This window comes from Benincasa hispida, chromosome 11 (assembly GCF_009727055.1).
Source record: "Benincasa hispida cultivar B227 chromosome 11, ASM972705v1, whole genome shotgun sequence".
Lineage (NCBI taxonomy): Eukaryota > Viridiplantae > Streptophyta > Magnoliopsida > Cucurbitales > Cucurbitaceae > Benincasa > Benincasa hispida.
Genome location: NC_052359.1, coordinates 3507813 through 3525119, shown reverse-complemented (window position 1 = coordinate 3525119; position 17307 = coordinate 3507813). Strand labels below are relative to the sequence as shown.

At 38.6% G+C, this 17307-nt stretch overlaps 2 protein-coding genes across 2 annotated transcripts; both read right to left on the bottom strand.

Annotated features, from left to right (window-relative positions):
* Window positions 1–9639: 9639 nt before the first annotated feature.
* On the bottom strand, window positions 9640–10086 carry LOC120090171 (uncharacterized mitochondrial protein AtMg00810-like). Its single transcript, XM_039047696.1, has one exon. It carries the CDS (start codon window positions 10084–10086, stop codon window positions 9640–9642), a length of 447 nt encoding a protein of 148 aa, XP_038903624.1.
* A 483-nt stretch (window positions 10087–10569) lies between these two features.
* LOC120090167 (uncharacterized mitochondrial protein AtMg00820-like) lies at window positions 10570–10950 on the bottom strand. Its single transcript, XM_039047690.1, has one exon. It carries the CDS (start codon window positions 10948–10950, stop codon window positions 10570–10572), a length of 381 nt encoding a protein of 126 aa, XP_038903618.1.
* Window positions 10951–17307: the final 6357 nt, after the last annotated feature.

The window sequence follows — 17307 nt, the reverse complement described above, 5'->3', positions numbered from 1 at the left end:
CTACATTCTTCTCACCACAGATATATTTCTGTGTCCATCGGATATAACCAATCAATAATACGATAACCCTTCATAAATGCTCGTAAGTACAGCTGGGCTAATTTATCGTTTTGCCCTATAATTACATCTAATTCCTTAAGTACCACTAATCCCTTTAATGAACAATACAATATAGTCCTACTATGTGTGGACACCTCTCGAGCCATGAGAAGGTGTGTGGCACCACATCGTTCGAGCTTCGAAATCAGCTGTTAAGGGAGCAATCTATCTACTTACCCCTGCTTCGGGGAAGGAGTGAATTCCATCTTGTGTAACTGAGTTCCCAACTCCCAAATCAGACGAATCCTTAAAGTTGTAGGTTTGAGTCGTTGATCTGGCCACTCACACCCATGCAAATCAAAGGATTGCCCTCAAAGGCAGGAGTTCCCAACTCACTTAGGATTGAGGTCATGTTACCTATGGTCATCCTAGTGAAGTGAAGTCTTTGTCATGAATGGCATTATTATAACGAGACTATAACACTTCGTGGTTCGGTCTTATACAAACTTATTTGTATAGGACGCCCCCGCTCACATGTCTCCACATGAATGATCAGGATCAAACCATCTGTAGGAAGTCACAACACTTGTAACTATTCTACAAAGCGGGCCACATCTGTAGCGTTACTAGGATAAGGTTTCCCTCCTATATTCATATACTACAGACCATTTTGGTTATCTCTTAAGACATGATCCACCTGTATGTCTTCATATACATGCTTAAGTTATAAATGACAACCAGGGATATTAGTTTATTGGTTTGTGGTAAAGCAAATAAAATATCCAATGTTCATAGACAGTAAAGAAAATATCATACATTATACATCATAAGTGTTTGTTCAAAACCGTGTTTACAAACTACAGGACATGAGAGTTTAGGGCATCATCCCCAACAATCTCCCACTTGTTCTAAAGCGAGTGGGGTGTAAAAGAAGCTAGTACAAAACAATAAACTAGGGCACTAAGGCTCAGTACAAAAATATCTCACACTTACCCTAGTCTAGCCGCAGGCGGTCCCGTAGACCCATGCTCTGAAGATGACCTTAAAAAACTATAGCCATGAGAGCCTTCGTTAATGGGTCAGCAATGTTGTGCTCCGAAGCGATCTTCGCGACTATCACATCCCCTCGATGCACTATCTCGTAGATGAGATAATACTTCCACTCTATATGTTTGCTGCGCCTATGACTCCTAGGCTCCTTGGAGTTCGTCACAACACCACTATTGTCACAATAGAGGGTGATGGGCCTAGACATGTCTGGAACAAATTCCAGATCTTCAGGAACTTCCTGAGCCAAATGGCCTCCTTAGCAACTTCACAAGCCGCTATATACTTGGCCTTCATCGTGGAGTCGGTAATGCATCCCTACTTAGTGTTTCGCCACACTACTGCTCCTCCATTAAGAGTAAAAATTTGACTTTTGAAGTGGACTTCTTAGAGTTCTATCGTGTGAAAGTCAGAATTCAATGTATCCAGTAAGGATCAATCCCTAGTTCATACACGAGGATGTAGTCCCTCGTTCTTCGAAGATACTTGAGGATTTTCTTAACTGTGGTCAATGACCCTGCCTGGGTTAGACTGATACCTACTGACTTTCCCATAGTATAGCAAATGTCTGGTCTAGTACAGAGCAATCACATACATCAAACTGCCAATGACAGATGCATATGGACCTGTCTCATCTCCTCAACCTCTTGAGGTGTCTTAGAGACATTTTCTTAGACAAAGTAACTCCATAACTGAATAGCAGTAGGCCTTTTTTGGAGTTTTGCATCGAGCACTTGAGCAACATCTTTCAAATGTACGATGTCTGAGATAGCGCTAGAACTTTGTTCCTATGATTTCGAAAAAATCTATATACCTAGAACAAACTGAGCCTCTCCCAAATATTTCATTTGGAATTGGGTTGCTAGCCAGTCTTAACTGAGTTAGTAGTCCTACATCACTCCAATGAGTAGGATATCGTCTACATACAACACTAGGAAAACTACTGAACGCTCGATTATTTTCTTGCAGACACAAGGTTCATCAATGTTTTGGTCAAAGTCGTACGATTTGATTGCAGTATCAAACCGAATATTCCAAGATCGAGATGCATGTTTCAACCCATAAATGGACTGATTCAGTTTGCAAACTTTTTGCTCTTGACCTTGGGTTGTGAATCCCTCGGGCTGCACCATAATAATGGTCTTCTCAAGACTGCCATTCAGAAAGGAAGTCTTGACGTCCATTTTTGCTCAAATCATCACATGACATATAATAAGCACCAATAGACAGAAGGATGCGGATCGACTTCAACATGGTAACAGGAGAGAAAGTCTCCTCATAGTCGACTCCCTCTACCTGGGTTAACCCTTTGCCACAAGTTGAGCCTTGAAGGTTTGCACTTTTCCATCGGCACCCCTTTTCCTCTTATAGATCCATTTGCAACCTATAGGTCTTACCCCACCAAGCTGATCTTCAAGATCCCACATTGAGTTGAAGTACATCGACTCCATCTCGAGATCCATGGCTTTGACCCATTCATCTCGGTCAACATCCTCCATTGCCTTCTGATAAGATAATGAATCCTCAACGTCGCCATCGACTACTATAACCAAGATTTCCGTAAAACCCAGATAGCGAATAGGTGGGCTTGCAACCGTCCCACTGCGTCGAGGTTCCCTCAACTCTTGAGGTGGAACCAACCTATTAGATGAACTATCATCAACAACTCTTGTTGATGAAGTAGGCCTTGTTGAAGTTTCAGTAGATTCGTTGGAAAGCTCATGTAACACGATCTTCCTACGTGGACTGTGCTCCCTAATATGATCCTCCTCCAGGAAGGTAGCGTTCATAGAAACAAACACTCTGTTTTCTGACGGATCATAACAGTAACGTCCTCGTGTACCTTTGTAGTATAAGTATAAAGGAGGAATACCTTATCCTGGTGACACTATGGATACAACCCGTTTTGTAGATATTTACAAGTGTTGTAAAGTGCTACAAATGGTTTGGTTCTGACCATTCAAGTGGAGACATGCGAGCGGGGGTGTCCTATACAAAGAGTTTGTATAAGATCGGACCACGAGATAATTAGTCTCTTTATATGACGTCGTTGATAATTGAGACTTACATTTCACTAAAATGACCATAGGTGATATGACCTTAATTCTGAATGTTTTGGGAACTCCTGCTTATGAGAGTGGTCCTTTGATTAGTATGGGTGAGAGTGGCTCGATTGCCAACTCAACAAGCCTACCTTGAAAGAGAGGACTCAGTCATAGTAGGACTATGACTTATTGTTCATTAGATGAATCAGTGGTACTTAAGGAGTTAGATATAACTATAGGGGCAAAATGGTAAATTGGCCCAGTTGTACTTGCGAGCGAAAGGGTTATTGTACTGTTGATTGGTTATATGGACATAGAAATATATATGTAATGAGAAGAGTGCAGCATCGGTCTTTAGTGGAGTGCCCGACAGTTAACGAATGGTGGATCCCGTGACTAAAGAGTTTAGTCAATTGTTCATGTACCATTGGAGCTTCAAGCTACAGGTCCATGAGATCCCCTTGGTAGCTCAATGGGTTCAAGTTGAGAATCAGATTTTGGGTTAATTTGAAGTGTTCAAATTAACCAGAGGAAATTCAATTGTATGTGATATAATTGGTGTGATGTATTAGATACATTAATTGAAGGATTTAATATAAATATGATTTATATTAAGTACTATAAAATAGAAAAATAATTATGGTTTATATGTTTCATATGATGAAATATTAAAACTATAGGTTATAAATATAATATGATAAGTTGGCTATAATATTTATTTATAATATGTGAGTTATATGATAATGAATTTTTTTTCTCTAATAATCGATTTGAGTGGGAGGTTATTGGAAGTTTTATGGTAACCGTGAGATAAAAAGAAAATTGTTTTCCAAAATTAGGAGGTTGATTCACTCGGAAAAAACTCACGGAAAAATTTATCAAGTAAAAGGAGTTTTACTAAGCAATAGCGTTGATAGAGTATACACGATTGCTTAGAGTTGACTATATGATAGTTACTCAGTTGATCGTTGCTACAAGATCGAGTAGCAAAGTCTATGCGATAGGCTTCCATTTACTAAATGATCGAGTACATCGTCTATGCGATAGACAATGTTCATTTCTCCCACTTACTCGATCGTCTACTCGATCGCATACCTCATCTCTTCCTCAATCCAAGATCATACAGAGCCCACAACTCCTAGATTCTTACACTGAGAATACCAAGGTAACACTTGTGGTGGTGTTCTTACTCAGTTCGTGAATCGAGTTGGACTCGATTGGGTTCAAGGAGCACTCAGACAATCGTTGTGTTCATGTTCGTATTGTTGGTATTCTGCTCGTTGCACTAGAGGGCATTGTTGGACGCATTGGAGACTGATCGAGGGATACTTGAAGAATGGTTCTTCAAAGGTACGCATACTCTATCCCTTGAATCTTCGTGTAGCATGTTGTAATTTCTATTGATGCATAATCTGTTAGTTTCCGTTTAAGACTGTAATTATTTGTGTTCATTCGAATGAAATTTGGAACGATCCACTTCCGTTGCTCATGGAGATCTCTGTTTGTGATTTCCTTCCGAATTTGGCTGAGATGGAGAAGTTTCCTTGGATATATTCTACAATCTTGTGCTTTAAGTCATTCCACAATAGAATACTCCCTTTAGATCGACCATTGCCATTTAGGCAAATCCAATTGATGCTAATAGAGCTTGAAGTGATTTGATTATATCTTTGTTAATATTTGAAAGTTTGGTTTAAGTGAGAATGACAAAATCAGGACAATAGCTGGAAATAATGCTTTTTATTAAGGCTCTTTTAGCGGGAGAGCATAATCCTCTTACATTCCAAGCAATGATTTTCATAGAGAACCAGAAATCCCCTTGGCCTTTTGGCCTACAATGAAGTCATCGAAGTTTTCCAATTGAAACTCATTAGGACCAGCTATAGCATCAGCTGATATCACTCGTAGGTTGTTAGTCCTCAACCAGTCGATTCGGTCATTTGTGAAAGAAGTCCCCTGAGCTTTCATGTTTTCCTCTTCTTCGTCCTTCATGATAACATCCAAGTTGTCTTTGCCAATGTCTGATTGAGTTGAAGGAGGCGTCTTCATTTCAGGAAGATTTCTATCCGAGCTTGACACTTGTGTATCAGAGTAAGGAGAGGTGTAGCCCAGATCAACATAAAGTTCAAGATTCTAATTTCATGCCCAATTGCTTTCATTATGTTTTATCTCCACTCTTTTCAAGGCCTCTAGTTGCTTTGATGAGCTTCCAATCTGATCCAGCATTGGGCTTATTATCCGATATACTTTTCTTTCTTTCTTTTTCTCCGTCTTTTTCTTTGGGCTTGGTGGGCTGGAAATCTGAATGAACCTAGCTAGAGCAAATGAAGGATTATAGTAATAGGTTTTGTTACGTGGAGAGGGAAAAGTTAACTTTCTCATGACGTGAAGCCCGACTTGACAAGCTAAATCACCATCATCATTACAAATCTTTTTCCCTTTGTCCTCTTTGGTAGTTTTCTCTCTTTCCTTCACCTCATCAGCAATATTTATATCATTGTTGTCCCCATCACTGTTTGGAAGCTCCTTGGAAGCTGAGCAAACCACCGATTTGAGGTTGGTTGGATTTGAACTATTCTTAGCTTGACACTGTTTAATTGTTCCGACCTGGTGTCGTTGTATTCTGCCATTGCTTTTTTGGTGAAGCATCCGCGAATGCTTGGATTATGCCTAATTAACCACTTCTTTATTGCTATTGTGGCTGTTTGCATTGTGAAACGGTTTCCATTGTCATCTGTAATGCTAATGAAAGCAGGGATAAAACCAAAAGAGTTCCTTTTGATATTGATACTTGCTTCCATGACATCGATGTTTCTCCAAGTGTCTTTTGAGACCTCAGTGAACCCTCCTCAAGCATCTCTTATTTGTGTGAAAGTATTTTGGTTCCATACATGTAGAGGCACATTTCTGAATTTAGTCCAACCTCCATAGCTTGGCACAACAGTGGTAGAAGAATGCCGAGAGCAAGACCATTTCTCAAATTTAACATAGAACTTATTGACAGTGACCCAACCCTGGTTTTTGCAAAAGATTCTAACATGATCCTTGTCATTGAGGAAGAAAATGGCTTTATCAGCATGGAAAGGTCTATAAGACCAGATTGAACCCATCTGATCTCTGCGGCGAGCAATAATCTTTGACCAATCATCATTAAAAAAGCTCCTGTGGACAATAAGTGCATGTTCCCAGTCAGTCTTCTTCAGTTTCATCCTCATGAAATTTTTTGTTGCTTTTTGGTGGACTTTTTGATTTGGAATAGACTGATGAAGTGTCCAAAGCACTTGTTTGTGAGTAATCATTGGCGTATGATCTTCTTGGACTGTCCTCTTCAGATGAGGAGTAACTGCTAGATCTACTAGATCTACTAGACTGGCCTTGATAGAATGTTCTTCTTCTTTATTTCTCCTCATGGAAGCTGAGAAGGGAATGAAAAGAGGACCATCCCTTTTTATCTACTCCTTTAGGCACAAGAATGCAACATCTTCTTCCCCTATCGTCCACACGGTAGATTTCAGCAATGTATCCATGTCTATTTGTCGTCTTTTGAACCCAAAGGCAATGGTCCTCGAACCTTTTTCCAGGTTTTTGGTGTGGCAATGAGGGTTTTAAAGGTGTTTTTAGCCATTAAGGGAATCTGGAAGAAGAATCAAGGAAAAAGTCTTGTAAGGCCCCACCTTAGTTAGTTAATAGCATGTTGTATCCTCTGGATCTCTTGTTTAGTCAAAGTGTAAATTCCTTTCTTTCAATGAGGCAGGATCGAGGAAGGAATCTATGGTAGGCCATATTTGGAAGGTGTTGGAAGCAGAGGAGTAAAAGCTATGAATGTTGGATGAAAAAGGGAAAGGGTAGGAATATTAGTGTGTATTAGTAAGTATATCATTAAGACGATTGCCTAACTAGCTAATATCATCCTTGTGAATACATCAATTATTAACATATTAAAAATCCAAGTACACCAATAGTCATCAAGTGTTAATCAACAAACATTATAAAATTGAAGTACATCATCTCACTATCAAACATCAATCAACCGAGATATTAAAAATTAAAGTGTATCAAGGGGTATTATGTGTACCAAGTGTGTATAAAGGGGTATCAAGTGTATCAAGGGGTATCGAATATATCAAATGTAAGTGTATTAAGTGTATATCAAGTGTATCAAATGTATCCATACATTTTTTTACATTTCTTGTTTTAAATCATGGGATAGGCTTGTTTTTTTTTTTTTTTTTTTTTTGTTATTTTTACAGAATTAAAAGTTTTGGACTATGGACCTAATATTATTAACTTATTTTGTCTATTTTACAACGAGTCCTTTTTTTTAAAAGGTGTAGATTGGAGAGTGAATTTATAAATAAGGGAAAAAAAACTTATAGAAATCTTTTCCACATAAAATTAAAAAATACAAAAAAAAACCTCATTTTTATAAATAGTTTAAACCCAACATATCTTCCTAAGATTGGAGGGGGAAGAATCTTCCTTATAATTGATAATCATTTAACGAAAAAACAATAATTGGGAATTTGAACCTCCAACATTAATGGTCTATTTGAAATTTCAAAGGATTTCAAGTCATAACAGATTTTAACTGAAATATATTTATTACGGCAAAAAATAGAATGATTTTAAAATATAAGGTGATTTAAAATCTTCATTTTTCTTTAAAAAAAAACTTTCTTGACTAGAATAGTCGGATTTTGCAGAATTTCTCGAGATTTAGAAATAAATTACTATTTTAACCTTGTCATATTTTAGTTTTCAATTAACACCATTATAGCTAAAAGCCCCTATTATTAAATTCACCAATTTCTTTTCTTTTTCAATCACCAACTAAATACATAATTTTAAATATATTTATTTCAAATCTTTTTCGTTCCAAAAAAGAAATTAATTCAAAATTATTTATTGGATTTCAAATTGCATGATTTAAAATCATTTAGAATTTTTCTTGAATCCAAACAGCAGATAAAAGAGTAATACATGTCAATTATGAAAACATTTTTACAAATCAAATCATGCAAATTAGATGATGATGTTTTTTTTTTTTTGACAAATATGATGATGATGTTAAATTAGAAGTTGATTTTGTAAAGCTTAAAAAACAAGTAGATTTTTTTTTTTTTTTTTTTTAAAAAAAGTAATAGATGTTTATCATTTATTTTTGTTATTCATTTTGATATATAAATTTCATTTGACCACATTATTGTATTTGTGTGTCAGGTGTCTATAGATGGTTGAATAACGTATTTGGAAAGAGCCAACCATGAAAATCAAATCATGGTGTTAGGTTTAGTTTATTTGGCAAATATTATCCTTTAATTAGGGAGGTGGAAATTGAAAATTTGTGTATTATTCTCGTACTTTCATCCGCTTGTGTGTGCAATAAGTAATTGAAATATAAAATGAAAGCAGGTTTGAGACATACAAGTCAGGTTTGCATATATAATTGTCTCCATTTTTTAGCTTTTAAAGAAGTAATATTTTGAAGATCGAGCTTCAATGTAATGCACATGTTTATGTGTTTAACAATGTCTGCAGCTTTATTTTACTAAATATATTTTATCATTTTTCATGAACTTCCAGCTTAAAAGACTTGTGAGATAACCATCTATTGCTGCATTTAAAAGGACATGGCCTCATTTCTGCGAATTCGACTCAAGTAACAAAGGAAGATGGTAAATGATCAATCTTAGACATAACTGGCCTGTGCTATCCGAGGATTAGACATAACTTAATTTATTAAGAATGTATTAATAAAGTACTTTACATAGTATCCGACTCTGTATTTTGATGATGAAATCACCACATCCCTTTGTTAACGTAGATTATGGTTTCTATATTTATGAGTCAGAATTCACCAAATTGGTATTTTTCTTTATTATATTCTTGATGTGTATTTAGTCTTTCCATCCATCTTATAAAGATATTATGATTATGTTGATTATTCAATAAAATACGTAAAACGATACCCTTTAAGAAAGTAATAATAATGGACAAAGGAATGAAAGAGAAGAAAAAATGCAGAGAAAATAGGGAAAGAGACGAAAAGGCTCGGCACACAACCGAGAGCCCCAGAACAAATATTTATTTATTAATGGAGTGCCATTTGTTCGGAGAAGCATTAACAGGCAGGAGAGAGAAAAGAAAAACGAAAAATAATTTCAGTAACTAAAATTGAAAACCATTGAAAGCAGAGGAAATATAATGAAAAATCAATAACCATTTATCATCCTCTGCAAGCGAATAAGGAGCTGTCGCGACTATGAGCTTGGTTTTGAGGCTGAGGAACCGAGGACTGGGTAATGCCTTGGTCATAATATCGGCCAGTTGGTCGTCAGAGGGAATGAACCTTACTAAAATCTATTTGTTAGCCACTTTCTCTCTAAGGAAATGGAGATCAATTTCGAGATGCTTGGTACGACTATGAAGCATAGGGCTAGTAGCCATGTAGGTGGCACTCAAATTGTCACACAACAGTAAAGAAGTGGAGAGGGGACCAATACCAATTTCAGACAGTACCGATTAATTCGACAACGACATTGGAGAGTCCTCGATATTCCGATTCGGCGCTAGACCTTGATACAACTTTTTGCTTGGAAGAGCACCATGAGATTAAGCTGGAACCTAAGAACACATAGAAATCACTTGTACTCCGTCGATCATCCGGGCAGCTGGCCCAATCAGCATCAGAGTAGCAAGTTAACGCCAAAGCAGGGGATTTGGACAATAGAAGTCTATGGTGGGCAGTACCTTTGAGATACTGAAGGAGCCGTTTTGCCACTTGGAGATGTGAGAAGGTGGGGGCGTGCATAAATTGACATAGCTTGTTGACGCTGAAGCTGATATCAGGTCGGGTGAGTGTGCAATATTGTAGGGCACCTATTAAACTTTGGTACTCATAAGGATTTTCCAGGGGAAGGCCGTCAGTGAGAGACAAGGTATTGCCGAAGGCCATAGGGGAGTGAATAGGCTTACAGTCAGAGAGGTTGGCACGATTCAATAGGTTTTAAATATATTTAGTTTGAGATAGGTGTAGCAGAGTGGAGGAACGGGCTATCTGAATACCAAGAAAAAAAGATAGGTCACCAAGGTCTTTAAGCACAAACTGATTATGTAAATAGCTGATGAAGTGTTGTGTGAGATAGGAGTTGTTTCCGGTGACAATGATATCATCAACATAAATGAGAAAAATGATTAAAGGGTTGACATTTCGAAAAATGAACATAGATGTATCAGACTTGGAGTTGTAGAAGCTCTATTGCATTAGACAGGTGCTTAACTTTGAGAACCACGCACGAGGGCTTTGTTTAAGGCCATAGAGTGCCTTATGAAGGAGTAGCACATGATTTGGATATTGTTGGTTTATGAAGCCCAGCAGTTGCTTGATGTACACTTCTTCAGAAAGGTCGCCATTGAGGAATGCATTGTGGACATCAAGCTATCTAATGGCCCAATTGTTTGATAGTGCGATGGATAGAACAATTCGGATTGTAGTAGGCTTGACAACTGGGCTGAACGTTTCAAAGTAGTTAATACCATAATCTTGGCTGAAACCTTGAGCGACTAGTTGGGCCTTAAAATGATCAATTTCATCTGACTGATTATGTTTGAGTCGAAACACCCATTTGCTGCCAATAACTTTACGATTTTGGGGTAAAGGAATTATGGACCATGTTTGGTTTTGAATGAGTGCCTCATACTCATCAAGCAAGGCACAATGCCATTTAGGGTGTAAGAGAGCTTCCTTATAGGAGCTCGATTCTACCGTGTCCAGATCAGTGGCAACAGATAACCAGGCTTTTGGTTTGAAAATTCCCATTTTGGAGCGTGTGATCATTGGATGAGCATTGATCATTGAATGAGCATTGGTTGTGTGTGTATGTGTGTGTGGGGGGGGGGGGGGGAGAGGGGGAGGGGAGGAGTTAGAGTTAGTTTAGGTAGAAAGTGGAGAAGCAGGATAAGGGATGGTGAGGGGGGAGTGATTGTGGGAGGAAATAGGAGAGCTAGATGAGTGAGAGGCAGAGGCAGGGGAGTTAAGATCAAGGGTGTGTTGTTGGTTGATCGGTGAAGGATGGGGGGAGGAGGAAGGGAGGATTGAAGGATTGAAAGGGATTTGTGTGATGGAGGAGGAGTGCAGTAGGAGGGCCGAGAGAGGTGGTAGAGGGAGGAGTGATGGTGATTGGGAAGGAGATGGCAGGGGCAGGGGATGGATGTGAAGGGTTGGATGTTGAAGTAGTAGTTGATGGAACACGAGACATACGCAGTGGAATAAGGATCTAATTAAACTCTAATTGCTTTTAATTAAAAGAAAATTTAAGCATGCAAAAGTATAAAAAATAGTAAACTAAAAGTGATAGAATACTATCTTTGTAGCTTCCGAAAAACGCTTTTTCTCGCTGAATCTCGACCCGAACTCTTCCGGACCACCACTTGAGTTTACCCTCTGTTCTCTGGACTCAGAATTGAGTTGTGGGACCCGGTGAATGAAGGAATGAAAAGAGAATAAAGGGAAGTTCAAGGTTAATGTGAGAAAAAGGGAATTTTTGGTGAGAATTTGAAACCAAAAATTATAGTAAAATTAGCTTGCTAAAAGAGGAAAAAAAAGAAGTTTATTTCAAAAGAATACTTCTTTTTATAAAACTATTACATGCATCTAATGCATATAAAAACTCACTAAAGATCAACACCGCACAAAGTACTAAACCAAATTGGGCTATGTGTCATTCTATAATGTTTACACATAGTCCACTAACTCTAATCAAGGGCAAAATGGTCTTTTTTCAATTTGGTCAAAGTCAAACTTTGACTTTTCCTAGTGAAAAAGTCAACTCTTTGACTTTTTTTACGGTTTTGACCCTCTTGACTAATTTTGACCTCTCGAACATGAATCTGCACTCATATTTTCAAAATTCAAATCACATTTGAATATAGTGTGCCATACAAAAAACTAATAGCGATATCACATATACTTGTTGGTTTTAATCCCTTTTCCTAATTCGAACAATTCAAATTAATCCAACATACTGTTCTAAGTTTAATTCATATGAGCTAGCAGGGGGACCTAATGGACCTACAGATCATGGGCTCCAACAATCTGAGATTAACCGGTAAAACTCTTTAACCTAATTAATCAACATTTATTAACAAACGGGTCATTCCACAAAGTCCCGTAGTTGCACTTCCCTCACTGTAGATATATTTATGTCCATCTGATATAACTATAACCAGTAAGTCAATCTTTCACAGGTTGTTCGTGGTCTTGGCTGGGTCAAAATACCGTTTTACCCTGGAGAACACTTCTTGTTCCTTCAGTCTCACTGAACATCTAAAAAATAATTGATTTATGGTCCAACCATCAAATTCAGTTCCTCTCAACCTAGTGAGAGGGTGGGGCCCCTTGTTCTTATTTCGAAGTCAACACTTAAGGGAACAACTATCTACTACCACTAGAGACGGGTAGGAGTGAAGTCCGTCTTGCACCCTATGTCCCTAGCTATTTACCTAGTCTTACCCCTGAAATGGAAGGCTTATTGAGTCAGCGCTGTTGGGCTGCTCTCACCCATGCAGATCTAAGGATAATCTCGAATAAACAGGAGTTCATAGTTAGCACAGGATTGAGATCGAGTTACCTAGGTCATCAAATTTAAATTAGTCAGTTTTATACAGTAAACGGTGTTATAAAGCAAAAGTGACTAAGTCGTGGTCCAGTCTTGTACAAACTCATTGCATAGGATGCCCCCATTCACATATCTCTATATAAACGATTTAGGATCACATCGTTTGTACTAACTACAAAATGGGCCGCATCCATTGTGTCCCCAGAACAAGCGCCCAACCTTATCCTTATACTATAGACCATTTTAGGCTATATACTCGAACTTGATCTATATTTTATGTCATCACACAAAGTTCAAGTCTACATTAAATAGCCTCAGGACCTTAGTTTATTGGATTCAAGATTACAATTTCAATAACAATTTTATCGAAAAACAAAATAGAACATGTTTATCAATTTACAAACTACGAGTTTTAGGACATAAAATCCTATAGTAGTGGCAAAGGGGAAGACAACTCATTGAATATGACATGTGTAGAGGCATAGATTCAAATGGAGATGAAATGGAGGCAGAGGTATCCTTTGTAGAAGGAAGTGTAGCCCAAGAAGATGCATTCATGAGATCTGAATTGAAGCTTATTGTCATTAAATGGACGAAGGAAAGCGAAATAGGCACATCCAAAGACTTTGAGGAGATGATAGTCCGGGAGTTTACCATAGAGGACTTCATAGGGGGGACCTATTTTCAAGGATGGGAGTAGGTGTTCTGTTTATAAGATAGGTAGCCGTGTGAAAAGCGAAATTCCAAAAGTTATGTGAAATAGAGGAATAAGAAAGCATGGATAGACCAACATCGACAACGTGTCTGTTCTTTCTTTCGATAGTTTCATTTCGTTGGGGAGTGTAAGGATAGGACAGATGATGAAGAATGCCATGTTTGTCTAGAAATGGTGAAAGGGCTCGGAATTCACTACCTCCATCGGTTTGAATGGCTTTGATAGAGGTAGAAAATTGTGTAGAGATCATGGCATGGAACTTAGTGAAAAAGAAGAGGACTTTAGATTTTACTTTTAGTATGCAAAAAAACATCAATAAAGAGAATAAAATATTTATCTCCATTCATTAAATTGATAGGGGAAGGACCCCATACATCAGCATAAACAATTTAAAAAGGGGAGTTTAGACGGGAGACAGATATGGAAAAGGGTAATCCCATTTGACAATGTGTGCAAAGGGGAGGAATATTATTATTTTTGTACTTCAATCTACATCTAGATAAGATAGATTTAACGACTAGAATTGATGGATGCCCCAAGCAACGATGCTACGGGGAGATGTCTGTGAGACTTGAGACAAGAGCAGTAGGATGGATGAGAGGAGTCGATGAACTTGAGGCAGTTGTAGGAAGAGATAGTTTGTAGAGACCGCGATCAAGTGTGCCTCGAAGGAGTGGAGTCTGGGTTCGAAGATCCTTCATAATAAAGAAGTTATGGAAAAATTCAACATAAGCATGATTATCATAACATAAACGGTCAATGCTAATAAGATTATGAAAGATAGAGGGAGTGTAAAGGACCGAGTGAAGGTGCACAATCGTGTTAGAAACGGGAGATAGGAATTTAGAGGAGCCAGTGTGAGAGATGGGTAGAGACTTACCATTTTCTATCACAACTTGTTCACCACCATAGTATGGAGCATGCTGTTGGATGTTTGAGAGGTCAAAGGTCATATGGTATGTAGCAACAGAGTCCATGTACCAGCCTTCATCAGGATGGTTGGTTTTGGTAACAGGGGAGGAGGTGACATAAGATAGGGGTGGATTGATGGCTGGAATGGTCTGAGCGAAGTGGGCTTGAGAAGGATGGATGGTTTGATATTTAGGATTGCCAATGTTGTAGCAAGATAAGGCAGTGTGACCGATTTGTTACAAATTTGGCATTGAGGGTGATTTGAGGAAGTAGGTGACTGATTGGATGGCCATTTTTTATTTCGAGCAAGAGGTCGAGTGGAGTTATGATCCACAGGACTAGAAGAAAAGGAGGGAGGGTTGATAACGGGCAGAAATGCACGTTATCATAGTGCTAAGTTCTTAAACAATGTTGGAATGCGTTGGTAGAATATGTTAAATTGTGTCCATTAAGCATAAATACTATACTTTTGTGGTCGCATGCGTCCAACGCATTAGAGCAGATGATCTTTATGTTTTTGTGCAGAATAAGGTGTTAACGCAATGCAGAGAACGCGATCATAGGAATACATCGGTCGAGCGCAACTTCACCACAAGACTTTGCGTTGATCATGCTCGCAAATATCAACCCAAGAAGAATCACCGCAACCTGGTCGGTGCAAAAGGTGAGTGCATCCAGATGAAAGGACAATTATGATCGATGGGACAGAAAGCTGACGACAGTCGGATCCTAATTAAGTTGATAGCCGATAATGGTCACAAGTACATCCAGCTTTATCGGTGACAAATATCTGGCCCATCAATAAGGAATTAAAGCTGTCCCATCTGTACAACCAGGAGAGAGAAGCCGTCTTTCACTTTTGATGCGCTATAAATACCACGTGCATACTTCAGAGAAGGGTTAAGCAGCCGACTATTTCAACTCTTTACAAGTTCCCACCTCTGTGCATAGTTTTCTTTAACATTTTTACGGCGGAGCTAGAGAAGAGTGGTAATGCCAGAGATCGTCCAAGGAAGCTCGAGAGAGAACCTTGGGGTGTAAGAGTAGAGAGCGGGCTGACTCTCGCGAAAGCGAGAATATCTTTAGAGCACAAGTAGAAACAGTGTAACGCTTGGTGGCAAGAAATTGCTTCAGGCTCTTTACTTTACTTGCATTGTATTTCTGTACTTCATTTTATATCTATTCAATGGAAGTTCTATTTCTGCATATGCTCACTCTCTTAATACGCATGAGTAGCTAAACTAGTTGAATGGTTTGAGAGGAACTAAGCTAACATGATCTAGGAAATTCATTGCTTGTAATGGTCTTGTTTAATGTTGTGCAAAATACGCCTTTAGAGTTACTCGAGAGAGAATCTAAAGAAAGAACCTAATGTCTCAAGAGAGATAGGTTAGAATCTGGACTCGAAAGAGCAAGATTAGGCTTGCATAAACAAGAGATAGAGACTTAGAGATAAGCTCTGCTTGTTACTTGCATCGCATTCATCCTAAGAATAGGAGTGATATTATGTGGTCGCATATTTGTGTGAGTGTCATTGCATAAATAGAGATAGAGGTTTATGTGTAAACCCCGTAGACTTATCGCATATTTATCGCATGCGTTCTAGCTCTAGAAGGCGTAGCATTCACACCGAGAGATGGTTTACTATTGTATGCATGTTGCACGATCCCAAAGCATGAACGCATCCTACAGAGTGTTAGCCGAAACCCTTCTCAACCCGTTCACCATATATTCATCAAATTTCCCATTTACTAACTCTTTTCGAACTCTGTCGTGTTGTTATTATTTTTATTAACGTAACAACAACTCAATCCTGCCGCAAGTTTTCATAAAAATCTCCAACGCAACTATTTTCACAAGTCCCTGTGTTCGACCCTGAACTTACCAGGAAACTCAGAGATATTTATACTTGGATTCCACTGGGTAAACTTGAGTGCACAACACTATCCATCAACAAATATCATCCATAATTCCACACTTCACAAAAATAAGCATCAAGTTTTTGGTGTCGTCGTCGGGGACTTCGACAAAATAGTTGTTAACGGTCATTTTTGTGAATTCTTTGCAGAACTCTCAACCTCTGGCGAACTACGACCCAGAGATTGAGAGGAAATTTCGAAGGAAACTGAGAGAGCGCCAATAGCAAGCATAATCCAATAAAGAAGAAATGGCGGAGCAGCCTAGGAATGAAGCACCAAACAACAACAATGTCATGGCAAATCCAATTCTATTGGCAAACGATCGCAATAGGCCCATTAGGGACTATGCATCGTCAAACCTCTATGATTTCTCTCCGGGAATCATGAGGCCTGTCTTAGATGGAAGTAGATTTGAAATGAAACTGGTGATGTTGCAGATGATCCAGGCTGCAGATCAATTCGGAGGAAGGCGTGGCAAAGATCCACACGCCCATCTTCAAAGTTTTATTGAAATTTGCAATACTTTTGTATTCTCGAACATCTCTGTTAAGGAGGTTCGACTAACGTTGTTTCCATTTTCTCTCTGTGATCAGGCGAGGAAATGGGCTTATTCACTCGAACCAGGAGAGATCACTTCTTGGGAGCAGGTGGTGGAGAAGTATTTCCCACCTACAGAGAATGCCAGACGAAGAAAGCTTATTACTAACTTTGAACAAGATATGGACGAATCACTCAATGATGCCTGGGCGAGGTTTAAGAGGTTGGTTCGTGATTATCCGCATAATGGGCTACCAAATTGGCTGCATGGAAATTTTTTACCATGGTTTAAATCCTACTTTACAGACCGTTGCCAATGCGGTAGCAGCTGGTGGTCTGCTCGACAAGACTTATGATGAGGCGAAGAATATCTTGGATTGCATCTCCAAGAATCATGAAGACTGGAGGGAGAGCGACCAGAGATTAAGACTCAAAGATTCTGATGCAAATAATGGTGCTATTGTTTCATTGTAGAA

Coding starts and splice junctions, on each gene's coding strand:
- LOC120090167 (XM_039047690.1), bottom strand. CDS start 10,950: ATGGGAATTTTCAAACCAAAAGCCTGGTTATCTGTTGCCACTGATCTG.
- LOC120090171 (XM_039047696.1), bottom strand. CDS start 10,086: ATGGCCTTCGGCAATACCTTGTCTCTCACTGACGGCCTTCCCCTGGAA.